Raw genomic sequence first — 24185 nt, forward strand, 5'->3', positions numbered from 1 at the left:
CTAACGCTCTGCCAGCCGCTCTGCTATTCTCATAGACCGAAAATTCCACTGCCGTGTGAGGTCTCCAACTTTAGTAAAAAAGAAACAAAACGACATCGCTATTCACCAAAACAAAGGCAGTTTTGTGTTGTTGAAAGTCTAGTCTCCACTGTGGGAGGCCTCTCAGGACCCCACTTTATCTGCATAATACACTTTTTGGGCAGAAAATAAAATATGTCCAACAGACAGAAATTATTTTACTTTATTCACCTGCGCCCTCTACGGATCTGGTCAATATAAATTACGATTGACCAGACCTGTAGAGGGCGCAGTGGAGTAAATAAAATAACATCCGTGCACCCACACGCGTCTTAGTGGTGGGTCTACTTTGTGAGAGGAAAAGTAGTCCCGGCCAGCGTATCGCCATTTTCTACCCCCTAACCGCCTTGTTGTTTGTTAACGAAGAAGAAGCATCCATCACGGAATCTTTAAAACAAACAAGCCGTGTAACAAACAACAACAACGCCATTTTAGTCGGTTTAAATCGACGTTTATAAGAGATTAGATGTCGTTGAAAGACCTAGCTTGACCTGTAGGCTTCGAGGAGGTCGCGTCGACGGGTATTTTAATGGTTATTGTGAAGTAAATCAGTGGTGACTGTTTGGGCTGCTGAAGGTGAACCTGCTAGCAACGTGGTGGGTGGTTGTTTGCTCGAAAACGACGCCCTTTTTGTTTGGCCAAAGAGCACACGGGAGGCCGGGGGCTGTGGTGTGTTGTGGGGGTCATCCTTTTTTTCTCTTGGACTCGGAATTTGTCCGACAAACACCCTGACGACCACGGTGCGAGACTCGAAGACCGAGGAGATGGCGAGCTCCGTGGGGAACGTGGCCGACAGCACAGGTATTGAAGCTACAAGCTAAACATGATGCTGACTGTTGCAGTGGTGGGGAAAGTACTCATGTTTTTTTTTTACTTAAGTAAAAGTATCTAATACTGCAATGTAGAAATGCTCTTGTTACAGACCGGAATTCTAAATTTGACTTGAGTAAAAGTACAAAAGTCAGTTATCATGGTTGCACGTGAAATGAATAGCAGCTTTTCAACATGGCTGCTGAGTGTAACATTACCAGCAATTTGATATCAATACATCAATTATCATCCGCTAGCCTTGTGGATCTAGACTATCATAGATGTATTTTATTGATTTTGACATTTGCATGTCATGGATACGAAAGTAGAAGTCAGGCTCGATAAAATACATATATGATATAGTCTTGATCCAAGGCTATTCATCCACATGTTGTAGGTTGTAGCTTAAAACTTGCATTATTATTTTGCATTATTGTTGTTGCAGTGGTTAGCCTGGTGATTGATTTTTTTTCTGGTAAAAATGTATGCAAGTTAAGTGCATACAAGATATAAATCCGAGGATAACACAAAGTGTAATGTTCTCATTTTCAATGTGGTCGTCTTATTGTTGGTTGGAAATGTTCACTGAAGGACGCTAACGTATTGTTTTATTTCATATTAATGCTTAATTTTATGGTCATACTACTACTTAAACGGGGATTTGTTTGGTGTGGGTGGGTTGTGTTAATCCAAATGTATAATTGTGGTGATGTTACAGACCCAGTTTGCTTTCCATAGCACGATGCTAGCTGTAGTATACAACCCTCGTAGACGTATTTATGATTCTGACGTCGTAGATTGAAGACGTCAGAATCATAAATACGTCTACGAGGGTTGTATACTACAGCTAGCACGATGCATTCATATATGTATTTACTTGTTTGCCTTTTTAGACAAAAACATGTCCAGATTGTCCGTAATTAATCTCTCATCTAGTCATGGGCCAGCTAATGTTATCAGCCAGTCTTACAGTCGTTGGGTTGTTGATGCATGGGATCCCTCATGTAGTTGCTAACTCAATATTTTGTTGACATTAATTTTGCATGGTCTTGTCTTCCATATCTGTGGCACTATTGCACAACAGCCATTCAATACTAAACATAACCATTCGAGACACCATTTTGCCTGAGATCATGTTGCATCCAAGTTCTTTTTTTCTTCCAGTACACATAACATATTTAATTGTCTATGCTGTCTTGTACTTTGATGTGGAACTAGATATCACTGTCATGTGTCAAAGCTACATTTCTTAAAGCAAAAGTCCACCTTAAAACAGTAGTTGGGGATAGATTGTATATAGAACACATGAATCCATCTCACAAGTTATGAGTGGACATATTAAAGCTAGGGCTGTAGTTCTTGATATCACCCATCAACATTAGAGCCACTATGAATAGCTGCTGACCTTGTTTACTTTATGACCCAATCAAAACAGTTGTGCTGCTGCTTTGTAGCTGACACATCTATAAAGGGTATATGTTTTCGCCTCAGTTCTTTTGCTTTCTTTCTCTAGCGCCTATATTCCACAGGGCGCCAAAATGGAAAATTACCAGTTGATTACTGGCTTCATTATGCCAGCTCTAAGCCAAGCTCCATTTCCAGTGGTTCCCCTAGTTTAAGAGGGTTCTTTATGGTAATAGACAAGTACAGGACCAATGTTCCAGAAACATGAAACCATGTGAATCTTTTTTGGTGGATTTTTTGCCTTTAAGTAAGTGTTAACTTTGGTTGGTAGTGTTGATCAAAGTTGCATGTGTTCAAATAGGTAGCTGTCAAAAGAAAGGAAACAAATAATAAGTACATTCATTTTATAAACATTTAACAACTCTGGTCAGTCTCAGGCTTTATTCATGGCACTGTTGCAACTGACGAAAATATAAAAAAGACAAGCTTGTTACTTGAAACCATTGCATTAAATACAATCCTGTTCATGGGAGTTATTTGGTCTGCACACCTTTCTGGTTTAATGTTGTATCTGAGACCATTGAGCAGTATGTCCAAAATACTGACTTGCACTTTTAATACACACACAATTTGTTTGGCAAGAGGATTAGTTGACTTCTCAAAATTTCTTTTGAGCCCCTGTAGCAGAATATCTGGCCAAATTTCCAAGCTGTTAACACTAGTTTTGAGTAATTTAATGTTTCCTTTATTTTGAAATTTGCATCCACAATTTGAAGGTGCATAGCCTTGTAGCTTGCATTTCTCCTGGATTCCATTATTTCTCACACATTGTTTTTAATTTGTCTGCCTCCTTTTCCTCCATCATCCCTAACGTGTTGTTTCCCACCTCCTGGGGCCGTGTTGGTGCTCCAGAACCGACAAAACGTATGCTTTCCTTCCAAGGGTTGGCCGAGCTGGCGCACCGCGAGTATCAGTCAGGGGACTTTGAGGCGGCAGAGCGCCACTGCATGCAGCTTTGGAGGCAGGAGCCGGACAACACCGGCGTCCTGTTGCTCCTGTCCTCCATCCACTTCCAGTGCCGCAGACTCGACAGGTGAGGTGGGGTGAGGGAGACGGGCTCAAAGCACACGACTTCCTAATGAGAGGTGGAGGCGCAGGGAAGCACTGGGCCAGCTGTGGTGTTTGGGGAGTCAGGATGAGGCTACCAGGGCAGGACATTCTGTTGTCTCCTCTGAATAATCTCTCTCCTATACAAATCTGCCTTGCAGTTTAAACTGTGCTAATTTTGTTTCTTTTCAGGTGTCAGTGGTGAAGGTTGTTAAATCTGTTAACTTTATATCCTGCTTTCTGTAAATATAATTTCTGTTCAATTTCTAGATTTCAGGGTACAGATTAAGAAAAATAGGGCTTCTACTATCGATTATTTTCTCAGCGAGTATTCTCTCTATTACTATTTTGTTTATCAAATAATCAAAGCGTGTGTTTTTATAGATAAGGATAAATATATATATTTATATATCAACAAATCGATTAGCCACTTAAGCGTTATTTTATACTTCGCACAATGGTGTCGAGTGAAAATAGCAGATCTACAAGCTGCACTTGTAGATCGGCTATTCACTATTTTTGAATTTTCACCTATAATGACATGCCAAAAATAGGGATTGATTATTTTATTAAATTATATATTTTTTTAGATAATCGATTAAATCGATTAGTTCGATTTAACTGTTGCACCCCTAGAAACAAGGACTTTAAACAATACTGTTTAGCTACAGTTTGTAATCAACGCAGACTCATTGCTGGAATTGTTTTGTTCAGCATCGCTGGCCTCCATCAGTCTTGTGACTATCCATTCTGACCCTACAGGTCTGCTCACTTCAGTACCCTGGCCATCAAACAGAATCCAATGTTGGCTGAGGCCTACTCCAACCTGGGCAACGTGTACAAGGAGCGCGGGCAGCTGCAGGAGGCCATCGAACACTATCGCCACGCCCTGAGACTGAAGCCAGACTTTATAGACGGATACATCAACCTGGCTGCTGCTCTGGTAGCAGCAGGGGACATGGAGGGCGCGGTGCAGGCTTACGTCTCCGCCTTACAATATAACCCTGTAAGTGTCCGGTGTCGAGGCTTAACACATTGAATGCCAGTCGCGTAGATCTACGCGAACCTATTTAAAGCTGCAGCGTGCCAGTCGCGTAGATCTACGCGAACCGCCGATTCCCATTGAAATTGCCCCAGGTGCACTTTCCGAATTTTTTTGATCCATTTCCGTTTCCAGTTTCCGGTCGGAAACAGAATTATTCGGGTTCCGGTTTTTTCGATCGTATCCGCTTCCTGTCTGGGATCCTGTTTAAAACTCGATTTTCTCGGTTGTTGTTTTTCTCCTCGCTGATCACTGTTTAGCGTTGATCGGCTGTATCTTCAAGATGGCGGCTCGCATTTGGAAACTGTTTTCGCTGGCCGTTTCTCACGGATCCGCTGTGTGTTTAGAACCAAATGAACGCGCATTTTTAACTTATTTAGCGAGGTCTGTGGCGACATGAAAAAAACAAAAAAACAACAATAAAACGCTGGCACTGGTGAGTACATTATGAGATTAAACTCTGGCATGGAATGTGTTAAGGGAAGCCATGAAACCAACCATTTTAGTCTACATCAAATGGTCATTATGTTGATCTGCAGTGGGTTTGTTTAGTTATTGTAACTAAGTTCTATTTTATTTCCTTTCCAGGAACTTTATTGTGTTCGTAGCGACTTGGGCAACTTGCTTAAAGCCCTTGGACGTTTGGAAGAGGCCAAGGTATGTCCCAGCCGATTGTCTCAACACACCGTTGTTTTAATTTGATCATTATTGCAGACTTTTATTTATTTATTTTTAGTTTTTTTTAGCTCCCATTTGAACACCAAGGCCATACATCTTTTTAGCCTTTTGACCTCTGAACTCTACTCCTCCCCCGTACTTCCATGGCACCCTTCCCTGTACATCCCATCGATCTCATCCTGGCTGTTGTCAGGCTTTAGATGCAGCTGCCCTGGACAAGTGAAGTACATCAGTGTTATTATTACCCTTAAGTCTATAACAATAACTTTACAAACACATGTAAACACATGTAAAACACTGGACTGATGTGACTACTTGTCACTTCCCAGATGAGACAAATTCCTTCATAATCTTTTATCTATTCACCCCGTATCCCAACCTTCCTATTTTTGTTGATGACTTTTCAGTTAGTTAAACTTATATATATGAATATTTTTTCCTGTCTAGTTAGAGACATAATCGCCACCCCCCCACCACTGACTCTCGGTCCAGATGTCCTTTGCTCCACCCTGACCGTTGATCTGTGACCTCCCCCCTCCCTTTTCAGGAAGAAAGGCTGGAGCTCTCAGTTTTATATAGATTTTTAGATCAGGGGTTTTCAAAGTCTCACACAGCGGCCTCCCTTGAGACAAGGATCAGACAACCATCGTAACACACAAAAGCACACACACCAACCTTTCCTATGACATTACTGCTATCTTTGCTAGCACTGTCGGATAATTACAAGTATTGCAACCTCTGTTGCATGAAACGGCAACTTATGTCATCCATCCTGTCACTCAATTGTTACTTTCACCTTGTCACCAGGTAGGCGCACCTCGCACTTTGAAAACCCCTGATGTAGATGATTGTCTTTACGTTAAATGCATGCATTCTGATGATGCTGATATTTGGAGGGAAAATGCTGGTTCGGTCTTTGAGGAATAAATGGACTGATGAGAAGCTAGTTTACCTTTGCAATGCAAAAGATGAGATGGTCTCTAACCAAACCACTGTACTCCAAATATTACAAAAAAAGAAAACACCACATGTTCAAGCTGCACGATTGCTTATACTTAATTTATTTCCTCATGTGCGCTTCCCCTCCTCCCCACTTTAAACCATATCTAAACATTAATTTACAGGGTCCTTGGGTTGGGTAAAAACTTGGAGATGTGGTTACAGGCCATCTTATTTGGTGCCAGAGGGGGGTAAAGGAGTGGGGAGGAGCACGGGAGTTCCAGCTCCCCTGCTCTGTCGCTCCACCCCCCCGCGCGCTCGCTGAGGACCGGCAGAATGCGCGCGCAGAGAGCTGTTTTCCTGACCCCACAGCTTGGCCCCCGTCGAGCGTCATGATGGCCCGATGGTGCTCTATCTACAAACAAACCCTCCCCTGTATATCAGTGCTTCTCCGTAGGCCCAGTGGGTCAATCTTGGGTGTTCTAGTCTGGCTTTAGAAAGTTCCAGGAGCTTGTGTGGTCGTCCAAGCTGTGCCAGGCAGACAGCTCATTCTCTGCACTCTGCCGTCCGCGTCAGATGCTGGGTTAGAGAGACAGAAACAAAGCACGCGCAGCAAACGGCAATGACCTCTTTATTTCAGAGCTGTGGAGGCTTCTAGATACAAATAATCAAACCACAGTCTTTTTCTCCCTTACCTCATTGGCCAGGATTCAAGAAAGCAGGACAGGATAAAGAAATTCCAAGTATAAAATCTTTTTGTGCAAAAAAAAGAAAAGGGGAAAAAAAAGAAAAGTAATGATTATTACATCTTCCCTTTTCCTTCAATTATGCAATGATATTATTTCCCAAAGAAATGTCATCAGTTCATTTGGGGAAGATCAAGCCAGTAACCTCTCTCCTTTTTTTTTTAATTAGTTTGATAACAAATTGGAGAACTAAGTTACTGCAGTGATTTAATAGAACGCACAAAAAGCCTTTCTTCCCTCCCCGATTTCCCTGATAAGCATTCTTTTATTTATTTCCTTTTGAGAAACATTCATTGCATGAATGAAAAATAAGAACAGTTTTTTAAGTTTTGTTATCAGAACCACTTTTAAAATTTTATTTATTTCCATATGAGAAACAAGAAAACAATGTATTTGTTTGCAAACATACTAACGATCTTGTATTCTTATTTTGTCTCTTTTGGTTTTTTCCACGACTGATATTGTTATTTAGAAGGTTTCAGGTGGGTGACACTATTCCTGCGTAGGTGCCTGGCGGAAAGGAACACTAGGGCAGCATCAGTCCTCTCCTCCCCTCTTCCAGCCAGCTGTGACCGCCACTCTGACAAAGCCCCAAAATATGGTAACGGGTTTGTAACTGCCAGCAAAAGAAAACCACCTCACTCCATGCTTGAGATCCTCTGTCTTGTGGCTTCCTTTAGAAGAGCAAAACAAGATTTAAAAAAAGTAACAAACGGGAAGTACAGTAAGCTTTCCTTTAAACATGTTATACTAAACAGCAGTGCCCACATCTGTAGTAATCAAGTAAAAGCCAACTTGGTTTGGAAGCAATAAACGTGAAAGAAAAGAAAAAGTAAGAACCCCCTAACTCTTACATGTTGGTTTTATTGTTCCTGTTTTGTTTTGTTTTTCCTTCTTTATTTGGAGTTGCAGCGTTCTGATGTTGCAGATATTGCGCTGTGAGTCTGCAGTCGCGCAGGGGCAGCGCAGCGAATGCCTTCCAACCACCCAAAAGACGGCAAGCGCAAGCACCCCAAGCCCCCCTCATCCCTATTGGCCTGCTGGTTGCAGACCCCTCCCCTCCCTCTGCTAGCCTCGCACCCAGAAAGCCCTCATGTCACAGATGAGATAGAATTGGCTCATCTGTTGTATTGCCCCAAAATCAATGCTTTACCAAACAACCTGACAACATACAATTGGATCTACACTGCATAGTGTTATCATTCCACACACTGTTATCCTATCTCACCTCCAATAACCTGTCCTTAGTGACGGTGGGTTCTGAGTGTGTGCCAGTCTGGTAGAAGGGTTCTGTCAGGGGTTCCGGGTCTGCAGCTGTCTCACCTGGCCAGTCAGCGAGCGCAATAGCGATACCATGACCACTGCAAGCAGCAGGGTCGCGCAAGCGGCGATATGCGGTGCGTTAAGGTGGTGCTTGTAGACGCACACCTGCACGCCCACCTGGCTTTGTGCGCATGCATTACAGGGACCTTCACCTGCACGCAGAGTCCACTATTCAAGGTTGTGTGAAATCTTAACAGGGAACTCAGGGAAAAAATGCAGCCATCTTTAGGCATCACAGTGTTGACTCAGACATCCATGTTGTGTAACATGGATGTACTCTAGCTTATTAGTGGGAGCAGTACAGCTAGTGTGGGGTACCTCATGTTCTGAGGTTATAACTGGAGAATGATGGCCTGTGTGTGGGTGTCGGTCGGATCTGCGCAGCGTAGGGAAAAAGCAAAGCTGCTTAGCGCGGCAGAGTTGAGCGCACGCGAGCCCATGCTGCAGACTCACTTTTTGCTGTGATGGAAGATGGTCACTAATTCTGTTTCCTCTATCCTTTTTTTCTTTTCTTCCTTTTTTATTCTCAATCTTCTATTTATTTTATTTTATTTTTCAATCTCTTGTCCTCCCTTCTATATACTATACCTCTCTCTACCTATTCCTTCCTGTGTGTTTTTTTCCTTTTTTTTCATTAACCCATTCAAGGCTTGTTACCTGAAAGCCATTGAGACTCAGCCCAACTTTGCAGTGGCTTGGAGTAACCTGGGCTGTGTGTTCAATGCCCAGGGAGAGATATGGCTGGCCATACACCACTTTGAAAAGGTCAGTTGGCATATTATTCATGTACACATGTATTCAACCCACTTTCAAATATGTGAATAAGCTCACAATGCATTTTTGTATACTGTAAATATATAAACTGTTCTTTTTGTTTATAGGCAGTAACTCTGGATCCCAACTTCCTTGATGCCTACATAAATTTGGGCAATGTACTGAAAGAAGCCCGCATCTTTGACAGGTGAGTGAGTTGTGTTAAATACTGGCAGTGATGCTGGCAGTGAAACACTCCCTTGTTTACTGAAGTGTTCTTTTTGCCATTGATACGTGACAACAAACACCCTGGCTTAGGACATTGTTTAATAATGCTGCCAAACTTGTTTTCATTGTATCTGTTAATATTATTGCTATAGTGTTATGTTCAGTCCCTCTAGCTCCCACGTTACTGTCACCTGACGTGACCTGACCAATAAAACACAAGCTTAAGCCTTCAGCATGGTTCTAAAGAAATCGTGACACATTGTTTGACCACAAAGGACAGCCAACATTTGTGACTATTGGGGTGGGGGTGAGAAGTTGTCCATCATCGAGAGGGGAGCGTTGTTGTTGCTATAAGAGATCTGTTGGTGGCGGTCTGGTGGTTCACATCAAGCACGAGAGTGGCATAAACCTTAGTGGTGGTGGGCTAGTAGTCACTCAGTCCAGGATTTAGCATTTGCAAAATGTAACATAGATTCGAGCAACCCTGGCTATTTCTGCATAAAATGGTGACATCAAGAATGCTGTGTGTGTATGGGAGAGAGAGGGGCTGAAGTCTTTATTACATTTTTAAAAAATCCTGTTAAAAGGAGTTTCTCCTTGAGGCTTCACGGTGAGCAGTTGAGCAGTCAACATGATGACAGAAGTAGTTGTGTGGAAAATGAACAGAATAGAATTTTCATACAACTTGTAACGCTGACCATTTCCACACTTGACCAGTTGCAATGGAATATGGGCATGAATGTCAGACTGTCTATTTTGGAAAGTTTCAAACATTGGACATGAACTCCTTCTTTTAGACTGTACACTGTTTAATTGTATTTCCCCATCATGTAGACCAGGTACTAATACATAATATATACATATACTAATGCAGGGCTAATTGTGTAATAATTATGACCTGGATACATTTACCATCAAAAGTAAACTGAGATTGCATTACATCATTACAGTTGTCGGAAGATTACAATTTATGCATTTAGCAGACGCTCTTATCCAGATTAAATTAACTAGGATATCAGGTAAACGTCAAACTTGGCATGTGCTATCTAAATATGCAATTTGTGGACAAGAGAAACAATGTCTGTCTTATCTGTTTAACTAGCATCTATTGAAAATGGGCAACAAGAAGTGATGCAAGAAATGGGGTGGGGGTTATCATGGCTTTCAGGGGATGCCATGACCTTGATTACCCTGTGGGTCATCATCACCAGTGTTATGAATTGGATGGGAGTGTGCATGCCGTGAAGCGAATGCAGAAGCGCTGCGATGTCAGTGCTAGACATCAATAGGCATAATTATCTTTTTTTATGAAAGACTCGCATATGGCCTTTTACAGTTTGAAGCCTTAATTTGATGCCACTTTGTGTCACTTTTTGGGTTGCTGCTGCTGTTTCACTGTTTTTGACTATGGCCTAGATTTTTTCCACTGATTTCTCTTTCACTGTCTTTCTCTCCAGGGCTGTGGCTGGCTATCTGCGAGCACTCAGCCTGAGTCCCAACCATGCTGTTGTGCATGGCAACCTGGCCTGTGTGTACTACGAGCAGGGCCTCATCGACCTGGCCATCGACACCTACCGCCGTGCTATTGAGCTGCAGCCACACTTCCCTGATGCCTACTGCAACCTGGCCAACGCCCTCAAGGAGAAGGGAAACGTAAGCCGCTCAAAACGTCTCGCAGGCGCTGGCCGCCGGCTCCATAGCCCTACATTAAAATATTTACACCTGGCTACTTTTTACTGCCTTTTTAGCACCTCCTGACTGATCATCCTACTGGTGTAAGGAGCCTTACATCCAATAGAGCAGAGACTTCACGAAACTGAGTGTTTGTTTGCTGCAACTCCAAGTCAGACACCTGACATTTGCACAATTTGCTAATAAATTGTTTTTCTGCTTCACCTGGGTGTCACATTAAATGTAAAAGCTAGGTCAACACATGACCTTACCAAGACACCTAATCATTATTTCATCACACTACAAATGTATGTATTTTGTTGACAGACACGTTATATACATTATTAATTCCTGTCTGTTTATTGAGCCAATGTACGGGCACAGTATAGCCGATTGTGTTATTTAGCCACCACGTCATTGGTATTTCACTTCCGATTGTGTGTGTACACAACTTGGTCTCAACTCTGCTGTGCATATCCACCCCCCTTGATGTATTATTTACAAGCTTTTCAATATGTGCAGACCAGGAATATTAAGAATGTTAGGACCATTTTAGAGGTGTATGAGTAAGTCTCTGTCTCTGTGTAGTCTTTTAGTCAGTGTACCCTGTTTGTGTGTGTTTTACGCCTAATGCATTGACAGGATTTCACCTTCACCAGATCACACATATTTCACAGGTATCTGAGGCAGAAGAGTGTTACAACACGGCCCTACGTCTGTGTCCGACCCATGCTGACTCCCTCAACAACCTGGCCAATATCAAGAGAGAGCAGGGCAACATTGAGCAGGCCGTCGAGCTTTATAGGAAAGCTCTGGAGGTGAGCATTCTGAGCAAAGTGTTTACTTGGTGTGTTGCCACTATTTTGGTCATCCATTTTTAGATCATAGCTTTCATAGTGAGCATGTCATAACTGGCACTTCATTACCTTGTTCAATGGCTGGTGGATTATTTTCTTTTCATTAGGTATTCCCTGAGTTTGCTGCAGCTCATTCTAACCTTGCCAGCGTCCTGCAACAACAAGGGAAACTCTCGGAGGCGCTCATGCACTACAAGGAGGCTATCAGGTTAGTAAGGATAACTACGTACATGGAAGTAACAAATGGATGCCCAGGTGATCACTGATCATATATTTACATGGTTGCTAGTGATTAGCAACAAGATTCACCCACAATTTTAACCAAAACTGCGTTACTAACCAAAACTATGAGTGGCAGTGGGTTATAATTGTGATAGTGAATTCTATGCATTCTGACAGGGAGTAACAATTGTACCGCATTACATTTGTATTGATGCTTCCTCCCCTCTGGTTTCAGAATCAGCCCCACATTTGCAGATGCCTACTCCAACATGGGCAACACTCTGAAGGAAATGCAGGATGTGCAGGGAGCCCTGCAGTGCTACACCCGTGCCATCCAGATCAACCCTGCCTTTGCTGATGCTCACAGCAACCTGGCCTCCATCCACAAGGTAGTGAATGGCCCTTTTTATTAATTCAAACATTTGTCTTTTTATTTCTTTCATTTGACCCTGACATTTTGCTGACGTTTGTCTTCTCTCAGGATTCTGGCAACATCCCAGAAGCCATTGCGTCATACCGCACAGCCCTGAAACTCAAGCCAGACTTCCCTGATGCTTACTGCAACTTGGCACACTGCCTGCAGGTAGCCCTAACTCCATCCATTAAAACCTTTTGCTCTGCATATTATACGTGACTATGAAATCCTGTGTACCTATATTATTTTATGGTCTATATTAATTGCACCGAATAATAGAAAGAATAACACCAACATGTACGTGACTATGATAATTCAGTTGCATCCTTAGACTGATAAATATTCCTCTGCTTCCAGATCGTTTGCGATTGGACCGATTATGACGAGAGGATGAAGAAGCTGGTTAGCATAGTTGCAGATCAGCTGGATAAGAACCGTCTTCCCTCGGTGCACCCGCACCACAGCATGCTCTACCCCCTCTCTCACGGCTTCCGCAAAGCCATTGCCGAGCGCCACGGAAACCTTTGTCTGGACAAGGTACACGCACTGATCAAAGCAAGTAAACCATTCCATTTACATTTTATGGCTGCTGAGGTTGCTGGTGATGGCTGGGTCTGTCCTGCAGGGGGTGGGCACATGCTTTGGTAAGGGAGGATTTAATGACATGATAAAGGTCTGGTTCTGGACTGAGGAGTTCTCTCTCTCTTTCTCCCTCTCTCTCTGTATAGTTTTTATTTGAGAGGAAATAATGGGTGGTGGAGGGTGGTTTGCTTGCAAGGATAAAGGTATGGTCTAAGGTTGAGCATGAATTACTTCTATTTAGATTTCTTTTGTAAAATGTGAAAAAGAAAAAAATCACAATATGTGCACATGATATTTGGCACTGATCGGTCCAGTGGTTTGCGAGATTAGCACCAGATAGACGGACAGACACAGACCCTTTTCTAGACTGCTCGCTTGCTAGGAGCCACACCGTCAAATTGCTATGGTGTGGCTCCTAGAAGGGCAAGCCGTCTCAAAGAGGGTCTGTCTGTCTCTGTGTCTGAAACTAATCTCTAAAACCACTGGACTGATCAGCACCATATTTGCCGTTCTCACCATGATGTCCGAGATCCAGGGAAGCCACGCTGTTATGGGCCCTGTCTTGTTTTCACACCCTACTAGGCCAGTTCAGTCATTCCAACAGTAAGGATCCTAACTGTCTGTGCTGTTGTGCTGTTTAACAGATCAATGCTCTGCATAAGCCTGCCTTTGAGCATCCTAAGGACCTGAAGGCCAGTGGAGGACGTCTGCGTATCGGCTACGTCAGCTCCGACTTCGGCAACCACCCGACCTCTCATCTGATGCAGTCAATTCCTGGAATGCACAACTCTGAGAAGTTTGAGGTGTGTGTATGATTTGTGCGCTTAAAGTGTAATTTCAATCCACTAGGGTGCTTGTGTTCACTCACTCAGCTGACACGCCTATATATCACCTTTCTACTGTTTGTTGGCATAAAATAGCCTGGAAATATATGCAGGAATATATGCATCAAATGTTAAATGTGTGACATATAAGTGTACCATATGAGTGGTTGTCTCTTTTTGAAAACTACTCCACTTATGTTTACATCCAACTTCATCCCCTTCACTTTACTTACTTACAAAGCAGGCTGCCTCAGGCATTTGATACCATTGTCTTACGGTCATTATTTACATTTCGTACAGATATTTGCAGGTAATTTCATTTTGGCAAGTAGCAACCCAGTGGAAATGTTATGTAATTGGTTTTAGTTGAACACGTGAACTCAAGCACCCTCTAGTGGAAACAAGTATAAAATGGCCCCTTTAGTTCAAGCAAGAAATTGACCAAATATGTTGTACGTATCTGTCGCCTTAAAATGGTGGACAAGAAGAGAAAAATTGTAATATGTGCATGTTTTCTCTCAGGTGTTCTGCTACGCCCTCAGCCCTGACGACAGCACCAACTTCCGTGTGAAAGTAGTTGCAGAGGCTCATCACTTCACAGACCTCTCCCAGGTCACTGTTTAGACCTTTTTATGACCATTATAGATTGTTTTAGTTTTTCGTCTATATGTGTATATAATACGACATACTTTATGTATCATACCATCTGTACTCACCTCTCCCTCTTGGCCCTCCTCTCTTGTCAGATCCCGTGCAACGGGAAGGCAGCTGACCGTATCCACCAGGATGGCGTTCACATTCTGGTCAACATGAACGGCTACACCAAAGGAGCACGTAACGAGCTGTTCGCACTGCGCCCCGCCCCCATCCAGGTCAGAGAAATGTCCTGTTAGGTTGTGCTGACCTGGGGGGGAATGTGAGATTATGCATGTCTGTGGAATTACTTAAATTTTATAGAAAGGAGTTTTATTTAGATATATATTGCCCCTTTGACCAAATATGTTGTACTATTCTGTTGCGTATGTTTTCTCCCAGGTGTTCTGCCACACTGGATTTTTATAGATAAAAAAAAAAGAGAGAATCAAGCAGTTTTTTTTTGTTTTATTTAGATGCTGTGAATAGACAGGAAGCTGAAGATAGAGAACAGGAAGGACATGCAGCACAGGCCTCCAGCAGGAATTGAAAGTGGAGATGTTTTGATGATGTGGTTGACACACTATCCGGCCAGCTGTCCCTTAACTGGCGTAGGGGATTATTGCCAGTGCAGTGAAGGCTAGGGTGTTATTGCCAATGCAGTGAAATGACTTGTGTATCGGGGGAATTATTATACTAAAGGTCCATACACACCAGGAGTGTTTTATTTCCTGTGATTAATTGGCATTAACTGCTGTTTGACATGAGAACATCCTTACAGAAAGTGAATATAACGAGGCAAACTTCAAAACAAGGTTGTTGTTTTTTGGCCGGTAATAAAAGCCAAATAATAGTTTAATGTTAACTCTTTGACTGCCAGAGTATTTTCATAAAGTACTCCCCCAGTGCCAGCAATTTTCGTGTTTTTTTATTTTTATATTTTGAATTTTTCTCATGAAAATAATTTAAGGACACATAATGTAAAGACCCAGCACAAATCCGCCACTAGAGCGCAGCACATGACAGCTTTGATCATGTCGTTGGGTCTCTCTCACCCTTCTTCATAGATTAGACAAGGAAAAACATGAAAACGGATGTGACGTCCCCCCCATTGTTTTGATCGGCGAAAATTACGTTGTGATATACGACGGCGATGACTGATCGTCACCCAGACCATAGATTATAGAAGAGAAACTGTCCGTTTGTCCGTCATACCGTGTGAAAGACCGTTTATTTACCTATTTTGGACGAAAATGACTGGGGAAAAGAATCAAAAACCGGAAACGGAATCCAGGTCATGAAACCGGATGCAGATGTCCGTGAAGTAAGTGGAACTTGAGAATAACATTGAATATTAAGCAGCATAGCGCAATCAGAGATTAAACAATGAACGCGCGTCCAGCGCGTCGAGCGCGTCGACGGCCAACTGGACAAAGTAGCACTTGACGCGTTATCGCGTCGTCCGCAGTCAAAGAGTTAATGAATGAATTATAAGCGATGCATTTTTGCATTGTTTATTCATCATAATGTACTTAGATAACAGGTGTTGTCTCTCTGTCCTTCAGACCATGTGGCTTGGCTACCCAGGAACCAGCGGCGCTCCCTTCATGGATTACATCATCACTGACAAGGAGACGTCACCCGCCGATGTGGCTGAGCAGTACTCTGAGAAGATGGCTTACATGCCCCACACCTTCTTCATTGGAGACCATGCCAACATGTTCCCTCACCTCAAGGTCAGGGACCACTCCTGCTTAATTTATATTCCGTCATGCAACAGGGTCGCTCTCCGATCACAGCAGATCTACAAGCTCTCACCGGGTTGCATCGCGCCACGTTGTGAGCTTTTAGGTCTGCTATTTTCGGCTGTCGTATGACAAAATATAAGTCAGGGCTACTGCTCTCCTTTCTCAGTTCATCTGCTGTCTTGTATCGAGTGCTCCATCTTTCTGACGTGTCAAATGTTTTTCTAATAGTAGGAGTGTTCATTTTGACTGCAAATTCTGATTTAGTCTTTTGAAATTGAAATTGAAATTGTTTAGTCTATTCTTAGTCGACTAAATATCAAAATGGTCTTAGACTTAGTCAACAAAATGAACACTGCATGGTACCTATACCAGTGTTAATTTTGACGGCAAATTCTGATTTAGTCTGAAATTGAAATTGTTTAGTCTTAGTCAACAAAATGAACACTGATAGTAGCTTTTAATGTTGGTAAACTTTAATTAATTAAGCTGTTCTTTTTTTTATGTGACCCAACAGAAAAAGGCAGTCATAGATTTCAAGTCTAACGGACACATCTTTGACAATCGCATCGTGCTCAACGGCATCGACCTGAAAGCCTTCCTGGACAGTCTGCCAGATGTGAAGGTTGTTAAGGTGAGTTACACTGTCCTGAAGGGAATCGTCATAATGTTTATGGCTGTTTTTGTTTCATAAACCATTTCCAAGCCTTGCTGAAGGAATGCACCACTGTCAAATTTGTGGATGTTTAGTTAATCTGTGACTTAAAGCTAGGGTAAGTGATATTTTTTTTTTTTTTTTTTTTTTTCTGTTTTGTTAAAAAGTACTATATTCTGATAGTAATCATTGCTACAGAGTGTTTGTTCGGTCACAGGGGTCTCTCCAGCTCTTTAGTAAACAGAATATAGTACATTTTCAGGTAGGTGACAAACTCTAAGCCAATCAGGAGAGATTACTGAAAATGCATTTTCTGTTTATTAAAGAGCTGGAGAGACATGGGAGACTCCTTTTACTGAACAAACACTCTACAGCAATGAGTACTATCAGAATATAGAGCCATTTAACACTTATTGTAACCAAAGTAAATCACTTACCCTACCTTAACACATTCCATGCCAGATGTTAATCTCATAATGTACTCACCAGTGCCAACGTGTTATTGTTGTTTTTTAGTTTTTTTCATGTCGCCATAGATCTTGTTAAAATCCTTAAGATTGAGCCGTACACGGTCTGTTTACATCCGCGACATCTCACTGTATCTCCCAGTGAAAACCGCATGTCAAACGGATCTCCATGATTGTAGTTAGAGCGGATTACGTTAAACAGTGATATGCGAGGAGAAAAAACTACAGGAAGAGAATTGAGTTTCAGTGTGCGCTTTAGAATGGGAGCCGACGTGATCGTCAAAACCGGATCCCAAATAATTCTGTTTCCGGTCTTCAAACCGGAACCGGAAATGGATTAAAAAAAATCCGAAAGTGCACCTGGAAAATTTTCAACGCGAATCGGCGGTTCGCGTAGATCTACGCGACTGGCACGCTGCGGCTTTAAATAGGTTCGCGTAGATCTACGCGATTGGCATTCAATGTGTTAAGCCATCGATGAAAGCAAACACCTTTTGATAACAAAGCAAAGTTTTTGTCTCAGTCTGAACATTCCGGTGCTTTGCTATCCGATCCTGCAATACAGAGAATTCAGGCACTCTACCATGTATTGTTCATGACTACGAATAAAAACATGGAGATGAGCTTTGAAAACAGTGCAGTGTTCCTTCAAGTTGAACTTTGCCTTGCTTTGTGTCCAGATGAAGTGTGACAACAACCAGGAATCCGCTGGGGACACGAACGGAGCGTTGTCCATGCCTGTCATCCCAATGAACACAGCAGCAGAGGCCATCATCAACATGATCAACCAGGGACAGATACAGGTCACCATTAATGGCTTCACTGTCAGCAACGGCTTGGCTACCACACAGGTATGGAGAAAACACATCACACACACACATTAATTAATTCATTGAATCATTGTTCAAACACATCCTTAACGAACCCCATTTCAAAAGCAGCCAAAATAGTGTCATGATGCATTGACATTTTTTAAAAAACATTTTTTTTTAAATCCCCAATTGGGGATGCCGGGTACAGGCACTGTTAACCTTTTTAACATCATTTCTGTTTAAACATTTTGTAAATGCACAATGGCAAGAGCAGCCATTTATTCACATAACACTTTTCCAGATATTCTCAAGAGAAGACATTGTAGTGTCTGAGAATGGGACCGTCCAGGTAGGGGGGGGGGGGGTGTACTGGGAACACACAGAGCTCATGGTGAAGGGTGGGACCAATGGTGGCGTTAGATTGAACCGCACTAACACACTGTCGCCAATATGATTGACACCTGTCTGTCACAGTTCTTTATGGGCCTAGCATGAGATGCGTTTAATCACAGCCTGTCCACAAATTCTATTGTTGTTCATCCTCTTGTGACCACTAGGGTGGGTCCTTTCTGACTTGTCACTACCTTTATTTACCACTTTCCCTCAATATTATTGAACGGTCAATTGGCAAAGATGTGTCAGTAGTACATATTGAGGGAAAGGCCCTTTATTTCCAATGGTGTGGAGATTATAATAGCAGGAGAAACAAAGGGGGGATAATATCTCTTTAAACGCTTCTCTGGATCTCCTTTGTAGATCAACAACAAAGCGGCAACTGGAGAGGAGGTGCCTCGCACCATCGTGGTCACGACCCGCTCCCAGTACGGCCTCCCTGAGGACTCCATTGTCTACTGCAACTTCAACCAGCTCTACAAGATTGACCCCCCCACCCTGCAGATGTGGGCTAATGTAAGTCAGTCTACATAGACTAGACTTTGGGTTAGATCAGTGTGCATCAAGGACCGCCATATGTATACACATCAGGCTGCGGACCTGTATTTGATAAGCTGTAGTCTCAGTGATCCCCATCTGATAAGATTTACTCATTCAATAACTGTCCTCATGCTGTAGATTGGAAGGTTAACAGTGTAAAATATGAAACCTATGAACAGAACACTTGAACCCTGGGCTTTTCTGATGATTCTAAGAGGCTGTGGGTGTTTCTGACCACGGCAACTTAATTACTTTAGCTTGAAATCAGTTCTATTTTGTTTTTGCTTCTTTGGTTTATGTTCAACTCTGAACTTTGCTGCAATCCTGTCCTTTAGATCCTCAAGCGGGTTCCCAACAGTGTGTTGTGGCTGCTTCGTTTCCCTGCGGTGGGAGAACCCAACATCCAGCAGTATGCCCAGAACTTTGGCCTCCCCGGCTCTCGGATCATCTTCTCTCCTGTGGCACCGAAGGAGGAGCACGTGAGAAGAGGCCAGCTGGCAGACGTCTGCCTGGACACGCCTCTGTGTAACGGCCACACCACAGGCATGGATGTCCTCTGGGCAGGGACGCCCATGGTTACCATGCCAGGTACAACGCTTAGGATAGAACCAACATAGCGGTTAGAAGGGACATTGGGCGAGAAAGTGAATTAGATCAATGAGAAACAATGGGACCCAATTTTGGGTCACAAGTAAAAGTCCCCTTTTCCCCCACGTTTCCTATATTTAAAAAAAAAAATATTATTTAAAATGTTAAATATTTTTATAAATGATAAAAAAGAAATTCCATACTTTTTAAAAACTCAAGAAATTGTGAAAATAGATCTACAAGCTCCATAACGTGTCAATGTGGTGTAAGCTTGAAGATTGGCTATTTTCACAGTTTTTGAAATGGGGCATAAGTGATTAATTATGTATTTTCGTAAGTTTGTGTTCCGGATAGACAGCCAATTTATCTTTTGGGTATTGGGCTAAAATGTTTGGGAACCGCTGAATTGGATAACGGGCAATGTAGCCTACTGATGGCTCAAGTAGTGGAAAGCAGCAAATGGCCAAAACAGATCATTGATAAGCTTATTATGTGCTGCTTGGTGTGAAATCCATCCCAACTTTCTTTGTTTTTACAGGTGAGACCCTGGCCTCCCGCGTGGCAGCTTCACAGCTCAAATGTCTGGGCTGTCCGGAGCTCATCGCTCACACTCGTCTGGAGTACGAGGACGTGGCGGTCAAACTAGGCTCCGACATGGAATAGTAAGTAAAACCATTTAATCTTGATTTTGGGTTCCCCGGTCTTTTTTTTTACCATTTCGAATCTAAATACCATTGTTGTGAGGAGATCATGTATATACTGTGGGGGGAAAGTATTTCTTCAAAATGTGGAAGTGTATGTATTTTTTTTTCAAGATTTATTTATGGGCTTTTTATGCCTTTATTGATAGGATAGTAGGTTGATAGGAAATGGGGAGTGACATGTGGCAACGGCCGTCGGGATGGGGACTCGAACCAGCAACGCGCTGTCGAGCTACTTTGGAGCCTAAGTGCCTGGACCGCTACGCTAGCCGGGGTTTTTGTTGAGAAATACAGACAACATAGGGTTTTTGTTGAGAAATACAGACAACATAGGGTTTTTGTTGAGAAATACACAGACAACATAGGGTTTTTGATCTCCTCACATTAGAACAATGGGCTTTAGATTCAAAATCGGTGACATTTCCCTTTACACACTCTGAACACCAGGGCTCTCAACCACCAATCTTTTCATAACCGATTAGTGTTTCAGTTATTCAGGTAATATATGTGAATTCTGTTAATCTGTGTGATTTAGACCATATAAACGTTTGTAAAATAAGATAATTGAATCGTAAATACTCATTACAAAGTTAATAATTTAATCAATAAAAGTATGACCCTTTAAACTGACCGCCTGTTTTTTCCCCGGTGTGTAGCCTGAAAATGGTGCGATCCCGCGTGTGGAAGCAGCGCATCTGCAGCCCTCTGTTCAACACCAAGCAGTACTCCATAGAACTGGAGAAGCTCTACCTGCAGATGTGGGAACACCACGCCAACGGAGGCAAACCAGAGCACCTGATCCACCTCCAGCAAGTGGAGGCCGGGGACAACAGCGCCTGAAACCAACATGCTTGTCCTCCAGCCCATTCCACTCCCCCACCCAGTCCCTCCCACCCTCCTTTTCCTCATCCTATATCATAGTGGTTCTCAAACTGTTTTAATTTCAACAATCCCCATAACACTGAGAGCGTACAAATGGAACCATATGGACCCTTATGGGTCCATTTGGTTCCATTTGTATGCGCTTAGTGTTACAGACCTGCAAGGGTCCATTTGGAAACCACCTCAAGGACCCTGTCTTTGAAAACCACTGCTATATCAGAACCCTAGCTTGATCTTTCATCAACCCCCACCCCCGACACCTTGAGTATCTGTACTTGATCGCCCCCGCCCCCCTTCTCTTTCTCCTGTAAATAGGACTCTGATTGGATAACGAGCCTGCAGGTTTTTCACTCCCATCATTTCTCCTCCAGATCATGGCGTGTGTGTTTTCTCTAAGCCAGATGATGAGAGTAACCTGAGGCTTTCAGGCTCTTTCATCTGAGACTATTTTTCCTCCTAAACCACACTTGTACTGAGTGTGACAGGGAAAAAGAATGCACCCCCATCCTACCACCACCCCCCCCCCAACCCACCCACCCAACTCCAGTGCTTGAAAACTATTGGTGGATTTCTTTTTTTGCCCCCCGTTTTCTCTGTGCATATGGGACTCCTTGCTGGATCTTTGGAGAGAATGTCCTTCCTCCATCTTGTCGCTGGTCTGCTTGCTTATAATTGGATTAACTCGTTCTGAGTGTTTTTGTTTTCCCCAAAGGGATAATGTTGCAACTTTTTGACTTAAAGTTTAATCCGCTTTTGTTATGCATTTGTTAAAGAAAAGAAAAACAACATACTTTGTTTGCGGCTGCTCATTATTTTGTCTTAAAGCTTATTACTGGTAAATCTGACTACAGAGAGTTAGACGTGAAAATTTGAGGAACAACCACATTTTTGTTAAAGTTTTATTTCACCGTCACCAAATATGCCAACTTTTGGAGAAAAAAAATTGTCATGTGTCAATGTAAGAATACTGGATGGCTGTTCAAAGCAGGACACTGGGGGTTTCTTGTCAGTAATCATTGAAATGGGCCTAACATATGTTTCACTAAGTTATCATGAATCCATAAACATTTATTTTTATCTCTCGAACCAGGAACGGCCTAGGTAAGTATTTTCTAAGCGGTTTTTGTTTTGTATCCTCTAACTGTATGCTGTCAATGATACTGCAAGACCCTGACTAAATCTGAATAAAAAATAAAATGTATGGCATATATTGCGTGTTGTCTTTTGCATCTGGTAAAGTTCAAGCTAAGGCGTGATTTGAATTTCCATTAGATCATGTTCGAGCAGCGATTCCCAACCTGTGTGCCATGAGGATATGGCCCCCACTAAATAAAATAATGTAAAAACTAAAAGTCATGGTATTTTGTTTTCTTAAAAACCTGGAAGAATGTGTTTTCATTGTGATACAGATGAATAGGAACATAAAATACTCTGGTAGTTCTGTTGAGCCAAGCCAGAACATGATTGATTGATCATTAAAATGAACATGCTCTGAAAATGCACACAGCTTATCCAGATCTGACCACTTAACACATCAGCCATGTTAAGTGTGTTGCTGTTGGAGGATATGCACCGTGCTCCAGCAACACTGGCTGCTGTTACATGGACATAATGTATTCATTCAGAATAAACTCATTCCGAATAGAGGAATCTGTTCCACTCACCTGTTTACATGGGACCTGAATAAAAGTATTCCTCGTTTACATGACCCAAAGCATTCATTCGTATTTGGGCATAATGGACCAGTCCAGGGGCCGCTTGGCTCCACTACCTGGGACGGAGCTTCCCCTGGTGGGCATGGGGCAATAGCCCCCTTGTGCCTCAGCGGCGGTCGTAGGCAGGCACGGGAAGCAACGCACCGACGACTCCTGGCCAGGCAGCGTTGTAATGTGGTGCAAGCATTCCGGGTTGAATGCGGGGTCTGTCGTCCTAAAACACAATCGCCCCGGGTCAAAATCCAGCGACCATGGAGCGGCCGCTGATGGCCCGCTCAAAAGGTGCGTGGGGCGGGGTGTTTTGGGACGACTGTTCCGGCTGCCCATGGAATTAATTGATGAAGTAAAACTCAGCTGTTTGCGCCGTAGCTGCGCCCTAATGTTGTTTTCGTTTATTTTTGTTCACGTAGCTATTAAAATAATGCATCTATTGCAGTATTGGGGATTAAAAAGGTATTTGGCCCCTCATATATCAACCAGGTATGTTCGTATACATACCTAGGAGTAGTAATTGACCACCTTCTGTCATGGAAAGACCAGATTGAATCAGTGGGTAAGAAGACAAAGCAAAGAGTCTATTTCCTTCGCCGCCTGAGATCTTTTGGTGCTAGTAGACAGATTCTTCTTTTGTTTTTCACTTCTGTTATTATGAGTGTTCTTCAGTACTGTATTACCACCTGGTATGGATGTCTGTCTGTAGCCTTAAAGTCACAACTGCTGCAGCAACTGAACATTTGTTCAAAGATTGTTGGACTTGAAACTTTAAAATTGAAACTTGCAGCTAGCTGATCAATGCGTTTCTACGTTTACGTGTGGACAGGGATTTTTTTTAATCTTTGTCATGTGGCCAGGGAATCTTTTTAAAAACGGAGGACTAAAATATCCGTTTAGAAAAAGCTGTACTGCGAACGAGCTACGTTATGCTGGCAAATGTAAACACACTGAGCCGGTATTTCCTACTTCCGGTCCCCCCGCAGGATGTTTCCCACACAGGATTTTTGCTCCAGTAAATTCCCGCGGAAACAGGTGGCGGCCATTTTCTGGTTCCACTTCAAAATAGTCAATGCATTTTTCCCATTGGCATTTCCAAAAATATTTAATATTTATATCAATTAATTTAAGCCTAGAATCAAGCCATCCAGGTGAATCATGACCATACATTTTTTTTCCCTGAGATTTAAAAAATATATATATTTAATTATATGATATACTATATTTAATAAATACCCTTTGTTTTGCCGTTTTCAAAAAAGTTTTTTCACAGAATCAAACGTTTTATGGTCATGATTCACCAGGACCCTGGATGGCTTGATTCTAGGCTTAAAATAATTGATATACTGTAGATATTTTTGGAAATGTCAATGGGAAAAATGCA

At 42.5% G+C, this 24185-nt stretch overlaps 1 protein-coding gene across 7 annotated transcripts; it reads left to right on the forward strand.

The window, feature by feature from the left end:
- The first annotated feature begins 348 nt into the window (after window positions 1-348).
- LOC308075911 (UDP-N-acetylglucosamine--peptide N-acetylglucosaminyltransferase 110 kDa subunit) lies at window positions 349-22303 on the forward strand. 7 transcript variants are annotated; one of them, XM_080415902.1, is made up of 22 exons: window positions 349-879; window positions 3205-3385; window positions 4162-4405; window positions 5030-5098; window positions 8776-8892; window positions 9009-9088; window positions 10566-10761; window positions 11457-11597; window positions 11744-11844; window positions 12094-12247; window positions 12340-12441; window positions 12631-12810; window positions 13500-13658; window positions 14202-14291; window positions 14426-14551; window positions 15878-16048; window positions 16575-16691; window positions 17860-18030; window positions 18748-18900; window positions 19260-19512; window positions 20051-20174; window positions 20870-22303. In XM_080415902.1, exons 1-22 carry the CDS (start codon window positions 843-845, stop codon window positions 21051-21053), a joined length of 3150 nt encoding a protein of 1049 aa, XP_080272028.1. In that variant the 5' UTR covers window positions 349-842; the 3' UTR covers window positions 21054-22303. The 7 variants fall into 7 exon arrangements, with proteins under 7 accessions (XP_080272028.1, XP_080272029.1, XP_080272026.1 ...); XM_080415903.1 differs by having other exon boundaries at window positions 396-879; window positions 3235-3385; XM_080415900.1 differs by having other exon boundaries at window positions 399-879; window positions 11439-11597.
- The last annotated feature ends 1882 nt before the right edge of the window (window positions 22304-24185 follow it).

The sequence above is a fragment of the Gymnoscopelus braueri genome (assembly GCF_963280865.1).
Source record: "Gymnoscopelus braueri genome assembly, chromosome: 20".
Lineage (NCBI taxonomy): Eukaryota > Metazoa > Chordata > Actinopteri > Myctophiformes > Myctophidae > Gymnoscopelus > Gymnoscopelus braueri.

Bases quoted from the DNA above. Each gene is read 5' to 3' on its own strand.
- LOC308075911 (XM_080415898.1), top strand. From the start codon at position 843: ATGGCGAGCTCCGTGGGGAACGTGGCCGACAGCACAG. The intron at 10,762-11,438 runs GTAAGCCGCTCA...CACCTTCACCAG, and splicing joins CCCTCAAGGAGAAGGGAAAC to ATCACACATATTTCACAGGT. The intron at 20,175-20,869 runs GTAAGTAAAACC...CCCGGTGTGTAG, and splicing joins CTAGGCTCCGACATGGAATA to CCTGAAAATGGTGCGATCCC.